Source organism: Lampris incognitus, chromosome 13 (assembly GCF_029633865.1).
Source record: "Lampris incognitus isolate fLamInc1 chromosome 13, fLamInc1.hap2, whole genome shotgun sequence".
Taxonomy (NCBI): domain Eukaryota; kingdom Metazoa; phylum Chordata; class Actinopteri; order Lampriformes; family Lampridae; genus Lampris; species Lampris incognitus.
This window is the reverse complement of record NC_079223.1, coordinates 18,727,294-18,734,458: the sequence shown is the minus strand read 5'-3', so window position 1 is coordinate 18,734,458 and position 7,165 is coordinate 18,727,294. Positions and strand designations below refer to the sequence as shown.

Here is a 7,165-nt window from a genome sequence, read left to right as displayed (position 1 = left end):
ACGTGGGTCGTTTCTGACCCATGTGTGTAAACTTGATATAGAAATACAAAAGCTGTGCTTGTTCATAAAGTAAGAAAGGAAAAATAAAAATGATGTGTGCTAAACAAAAACAAGATATTTACTGAATACTTGGAATAGTAAATGATAAAATACATTTATTTCAAAGCTATATCATAGAAGCACTCAGCCATACATGAAATAACATAGAAAATGGATATGGGTCATTTTTGACCCATGTTGTGCATTAGGGTAGTGATACAAAAAGGCTTTTTATTCAAAAAGTAAGAAAGGAAAAAATATAATAAGGATGTATGATGATCCAAAACAAGTTAATTGAGGAATACCTGGAATACTGAATGATGAAATTCATTTATTGCAAAGATATAGAACATAAAAACTCAGTCAGGTCACTTTTGACCCATGTTGTGCATCAAATTAAAGTGTATTCTCTCAAGCGTCATGTTATGTAATACAAGATTTTTTTTTTCTTTAACGATTTCACATTCTTGGAAAAGATATTGAAATACCTGGTTATTGAGCGACAGAGATGACAGAACTTACTATAATTCATTAACATGTATCTTTCCTAGCAAAAACTCGAGTTGCTCTCAAATGACTTAAAAATAAACAACAGGACGCCATGTTTCTTCTATCCATCCATTATCCAAGCTGTTTATTCTACTTAGGGTCACGGGATGCTGGAGCCTATCCCAGCAATCACTGGGCGGCAGGTGGGGAGACGCCCTGGACAGGCCGGGAGACACCCTGGACAGGCCACCAGCCCATCACAGGGCTGACACATTCACACCTTGGGACAATTTAGTATGGCCGATTCACCTGACCTACATGTCTTTGGACTGTGGGAGGAAACCGGAGCACTACGAGGAAACCCATGCAGACACGGGGAGAACATGCAAACTCCACACAGAGGACAACCTGGGATGATTTCCAAGGTTGGACTACCTCGGGGTTTCGAACCCAGGACCTTCTTTCTATGAGGCGACTGTGCTAACCACTGCGCCACTGTGCTGCCTTGTTTCTTCCAAACTGTACTATTTTTTTCAGTATTTTAAGTGCTGTACAAAATACCACTGAAAGCCACAAGCCAAACAATATGAAGTCTTCAAATTGAAAAAAAAAACAAAAACAAAAAAAAACCAGAAGGATGTAAACCTGATGTGAATGGTGATTTATCAGTGGGACTGACCCTGTGAAAAACCACAATATCTGTATCTTATCAAAAACATGTGATTCAGTTGGATCGGGAGAAAATGAAAAACCCTGTACTGCCTTGTCCTACCTTTGCATTAAAAGAATAACCTTTTTTCTTGCCTCTCAGCATGACTAAACAAAAGAGTGGCGTGAACTTAGTTTGTTATTGTAGATCATCTGGCCCTTCTTAATAATAGCTTTGTAGGGAACCTCATAAACCAGATTCTGGCCTTATTTGTAACTCACTGAAGATAAGAAGCTTGGTAAATATTATCCCATTAAGTTGAGACATTCCCCCCAGTGGTCTTTATTTCTTTATGAGGGGTCACTGTTGGGGGGCAGGTGAATACCCAGACTTTGCAGCAGATTAGAGGCTGGTCCAGCCAATCCTGCCTGGGAGCTGAGAGACTCCAGTAGGTTGGTGACCAGGTTGACATCAATATCCAGCGGCTGGATCTCCTCCTCTGCTTCTTCTGTCTCTCCCTTGCCTGGAAGGCCCTCACAGGCAGGAGAAGCAGAGGTGCTGTTGGCTGAAACGGCATGGTCACACTTTTGCTAGAGGGGTAGGAATAGCCACAGTTAAGGGGGTTATCACAACTTCATATTCAGCATTTAATTTTGTTTCATTTTTAATTCACTCAAATTAGTTCAAAGTCCCAAGTATCACCAAGTGAAAAATCTTAAGGGTGAGACAGAGCAAGGAAGACAACGCCTAGAGGGATGTCAGTACATTTTATTAGCCAAGATGAAGTGGATGTGTTCACAAATACAATCTTACCTTCCGAGTAAAGCTTTGTCCTATGTTAGTGTCCATCAGCTCCAGGTCCATTTGGTCCATGTATCTTCTGAGACTGTCAAGCGTCTCCACTCCTTTCTGCCCTCCAGCCCCAAGAGAAACCTCTTCTTCTTGGTCATCATCATCATCATCATCGTCATCATCATCATCGAGATCATCCGAATCCAACTCTTCCTCCTTGCCTCCTGAAACAATTGAAAAACATTCATACTTAGTACAGAGGAAAATGCTATAAGGTTTGGCGAACATCATTTTTCTTCTGCATGTAATTCCCAATGTCTACATACCTAGAAGTCTGTCCAGCGCATTGGCCATGGTTTCTGGGTCCAAACTAAAAGGCTCATTTGAATGGGCACTGGAATAAGGTTGGCAAAAAAAGACTAGAATGAGTATTAACATTTGTGTCAGTTGTGTTTGCAGGCTAAGCAGAAAAAAAGACTTTATGTTCATTCAAACTGTCGTTTATTCTGAGCAGAGGTTCAGTCAAAGAGTTCATCAGGCATATCAATATATAGCTACTTAATGAACTCTTAGAGTAAAGCCTTGCTCAGAATAAATAGCATCATTGTGTGGGTGAGATTACGTGATGAATCTTTACTCTTTGTTGCCCTTTAGCATGACAAACTATTGTAGCAAAACATAGACCATTATCTTTGGGCATATTGTGGCTTAAGTTGAGCAAGAAACCGAGAAATATTGACTTTATCGACCAGGCTACTAGCCAGCATATTGAGTCAGTCTGTCCCACCCAGGCAGTTCAGCCCCCTCATGGGAAGACACGGCACAGAGGAAGTTCTTCATGCCCTGTGAAACTGCCACGAGGCTGTAACCAGCCTCCTCTTCCTCGTTTTCTTCCCCTGTCTCCTTTCTCCTCTGCTCTGTGTCTCTGGCCCACTGTGTGTGATTGGTGGAACTGCGGTTCTGGCTGCTGCTAACTTTGCCTCCACCCATTCTTTCCTCTAACATGCGCTCCAGATCCTGAGCTGTAATATCCAGCCAGCTATCATCTGGAAACAAACAAAACAAATAAAAAAGACATTAAAAAAGGGACAGAGAGACAGAAAGGAAGGAGTGGAATGGAGCTCATGACATGAGGACAGAAAATTGCAGGTAGAGGAAAATCTCAGGTCACAGACAGTAGTAGGCAGGGCAAGACAATATTTAAATTCGTGTGAACTAATGTGTTCACATAATATTGCGTTAACACTTATTTCATCTTATCATAAGCTTAAAATAGTTAAATGGAAATACTTTGACTTTTTTACAATAGTCGTAGTAAATGCTGACATCAATAAAATGATCATAACCAGGTGTTCCCAGGCAGATGAAAACAGTACTGAAACAAATGAACAACTTAAAGTTGACCAAATTACATCGAGTGAGTCACTGTGCACTGTGGGTAATATCACTGTATCATGTGGAAATGACCGCACATGCAATTCATTTTTACCAGGTATCAGGATAGCAATAAAATGCATCTGCATTAAATCAGGCAGCTGGTTCAACTTATTCTGTATCAGACTCACAGACACCCAATCTGTTGCTTGGTCAACATTTGTAGTCATTCTAAATAACGGACTATTCACTTTTTTATGTAAATATGGTAAAACCAGGTACTTTGGCTTACAATAGAGGCTGAGGTGATATCTACTTTAGTTTTCTCATCTTGATTTAAACGAATGGGCTACACAGCAGAAAAGGGAGCAAACTGCAATATAAAGTAGATACATTGATTTTTTACATAGTTTTTAGGCTTACAAATAGGCTAATATTCAATCCCAATATGGGCTAATGGGTTAATAATCTCTACATTCTTCTTTCACTGATATGAAAGAGGAATTGCATCAGCAATGATGAGCATTTCCACTCACTATCCTCTGGGGGGAGCTGCGACTCCTGTCTCCTCAGCTCCTCCAAATCGAAAGGAAAGCTCTGCAGCAGCTGAAGAATCTCCTCTCCTGGGGACTTGCCGCTGGAAGTGCACGCACCCACAGATGCAAAATAATTAAACAGATCCACACGTAAAACACAGGAACACTTGAAAGAATGAAAGATGTGAGCACTCCTTTAGTGTTCATTAACACATACATAAACACAGTCCTCACCTTTGCGTTGACAAGACAGAAAGTCTGAAGAAGTTTTCTGCTGATGTCATCAGTTCTATATAGTGAACTGAGCCTTCTAGTTCACCCTGTAACAATCATCAAAATCCCAGCTTTCAGACCCTCATGCACTGTGAAGCTCATCATATACGACAATATTTTCCTTAACTAGAGTAAGTTAGAAGAGCTCATGAAATCCCTGAAATGTAACATCTACTGCAAACTATGCTGGTAAGGCTGACCTAAGGACATGACAAGTTGCTAATATTTCATCCTTCTACTTGACCTTCTCGCTCAAATACGTGACAGACCTGAAAGTAGCCGTTCCTCTTCAGGCTCTCTAGGAAGCCTTTCCACTGAGGACTGCAACTGAGTGGAGCACCAGGCTCTGAAGATGGCTGCCTGCACTTAGAGGATAGGATCTCGAACCCATGGGCCTGGTACCGGTGTAGACACACACACATAAACATGTCACTTCAGTAAACAGATAGATTAGCAAATCTTGAAACGTACCACCCTCCCAATAGCCGGCTATTGGTAGGGCTGCTTAGAGGAATGAGATTGATTGGCTCACCAGTTTCATACCCAGCTCATAGGCTCTGTACTGGGGATGAGAGCGAGCAGGCAGGGTGAAACCGCTCCTCCGGTCTGGAGTGAACTGTTGCTGTTGTAGCTGGGCATACAGGCACCGAGTGAATGTCACCTGATAGGGTGAAATGTTACAATCACCTAAAAACTCCCATACTTTATTTTTTTATAATTTACCTTTTTATTATGTACCCTTAAACATTCTAAACATTTAGTTTTCACTTCAGATTTGCAGATTTTAGAAAAGCTGACATACAAGGTTAAACTATGACTACAAAACGAAAACTGAAATCATTTTTACATAGGCTATACTATTGTGAGTTTTACTAAGAAAAAAAAATGACACCATTCTTCATAATAATGAAAATAATTAAGAAAAAAATCCAAGAAACAACATTTTTTCACAATATGAATGCTTAACTTTTTTCCCCACTTTAAAGGCCCTTTTTTACCTGAATATATTACAACTGTTAATTTTGGAGTGTGTGTATTACCGAAGTGAAGACCCGTGTGCAAGGGGGAAAAGTTTTGAAGCTTCGACAGGCCTGAAGATCTAGAGGGTCCCGCAGGTAAAATGCTGACACTGCAGGGGCTACCAGGTCTGGCCTCTTGGTCAATACTGTGGCAATGCCTGCTGGCAAGTAGCAATGGGCACAGTGGAGGCTGTTTCTAATTTTCTCTGGGTACCTAAAAGAAGGACAGACATTTGCACGCGCGTGTGCACACACACAGACACACACACGCACACGCACACAACTGATAAAATCAAACTGGCAGAAACAGCCATATTCTCTACAATCAGAGACAACCATATTCTCTGCAATCAGTTGATTTGTTTTTTCTTTGTATCTTGGTTATCCATCATTGATGCTATTGACTCCATTAAAAGTCCTCCTCACCCCTCTAGTCGCTTCCCTAGTGCAGAGCGAATCTTGGGGCTTGCCCGGCACTCCTGTGTATGGGAGGACAGCAAGGCTAGAGCCTGTTCCACACTGGGCACTGTATTCTTGGGAAAGCCTACTGTGCTGGAAGGGGAGGAACATGGAAGAATACACAACTCTCCTTTGTGAAGGAACACCTATTAGAGAGAGAGCAGTGAGATTCAGCTGTACCTAAGCTCAAATTTATTGACAGCCAAGAAAGTTTGCACATACAAGGAATGTGTTTTGCAGAGTATACAGACAAAATGACATAAACACCGTTTAAAGAAGTAAAAAGAAAAAAGAAAATTCATACATAGCAAAAAATAACCATCAAAAATAAGTACTGCTAGAGCTCGATTTTAAACATAGCAATGGATGACTAGGCAGTTTGAACAAGATGGACATTTAACGTGGAGCCCATTACTATTATCATCTTACCCTGTTCTCACTGGTTTCTGGATTCAGCCATTTGGGAATGTAGTTTGCTGCTTCAATTAGAAGAAACTCTCCATCGTTGTCCTCAACTCTAAGCAACAAAAAGTAAGGTTCCATCATTAAGAAAACAGACAGATTCGTGCAGAATCCTCACAGACATATCATGGAAGAGGCGTTGATCAAACGAAAAAAAAAATGCACCTGGCTGCAAGCTCAGAAAAATCCTCTGTGATCTTTTGGAGAAGGTAAACGACAAACCACTCATCCTCCACATTGTCCCCGAACTGAACACTGCCTCCAATGTGAGCAGGAACTCCTCCTAACGATAATGACCAGGTCAGTCAGGTTAAATCTACATTCTCAAACCCTGATCACACTAGGTATGTGTGATAGGAAAATAGTTCATAAATATTCCAAATTACGCCTCGACTCTACTTTACCTTTGTCAGGCTGATACTTCAGGTTGAATGACTGATGCTGCCAAATATATTGAGTGAGGAGCGGAGCAAACTTGGCCAGAATCTCTTCGAGTAGATATGTCAGACGTTGCTTGTTGGTTTTTGAATCTGAATCGTCGGGCTGAATCAAAAAAAGTTTGTACTGGACCACATCTTCCAGCATCATTGTCCTCGACAGAGGATCCATGACAGCACTTTAAAAAACAAAACAAAAAAACAACAACAATAAGAGAGACGTGACGGTGGCTATATGCTTTGATGTTCGACTATATGCCCATGCGTGATAAAAAAATAATTTCGACAAACGCATCAACCAATAGACTAATCGAAAAAGTGAACAAAACGACTTTATTAAATGAGGCCATTACTATTCTATCGCTTTAAATACACCAACGAATATGTTGTACATGGTTGTCTGTCATACCTTGTTTTCTTGTCAGTTTGTAAGATCAGATTTCATCCAGCATTGAGGGAACAGGGAGGCGAATTTCAGTTTTAACAGCAATACCTTCGTCATGCCGTCAAAACTTGTTTTCGTCCTTTCATGAAATCGTTCGACTACAAATTCGTGTTACTCTCATTCGTTCCGCCTATATGTTTGAGTGGTGGGAAAAAAAACCCTTTTCTCCGAAAAGCTAACGTGAATTAAAT

The 7,165-nt window shown here is 40.8% G+C and overlaps 1 protein-coding gene across 2 annotated transcripts; it reads right to left on the bottom strand.

Annotated features, from left to right (window-relative positions):
- Positions 1-351: 351 nt before the first annotated feature.
- ecd (ecdysoneless homolog (Drosophila)) lies at positions 352-7,045 on the bottom strand. Of its 2 annotated transcripts, none has more exons than XM_056291615.1 (14): positions 6,939-7,045; positions 6,497-6,708; positions 6,258-6,375; positions 6,060-6,147; positions 5,598-5,776; positions 5,193-5,385; positions 4,685-4,813; positions 4,422-4,547; positions 4,114-4,199; positions 3,880-3,980; positions 2,757-3,015; positions 2,296-2,363; positions 1,991-2,193; positions 352-1,767 (listed from the first exon to the last, which is right to left on the bottom strand). In XM_056291615.1, the coding sequence occupies exons 2-14, from the start codon at positions 6,699-6,701 to the stop codon at positions 1,528-1,530; spliced, it is 1,995 nt and encodes a 664-aa protein (XP_056147590.1). In that variant the 5' UTR covers positions 6,702-6,708; positions 6,939-7,045; the 3' UTR covers positions 352-1,527. The 2 variants fall into 2 exon arrangements, with proteins under 2 accessions (XP_056147590.1, XP_056147589.1); XM_056291614.1 differs by having other exon boundaries at positions 352-1,742.
- Between the last annotated feature and the right edge of the window lie 120 nt (positions 7,046-7,165).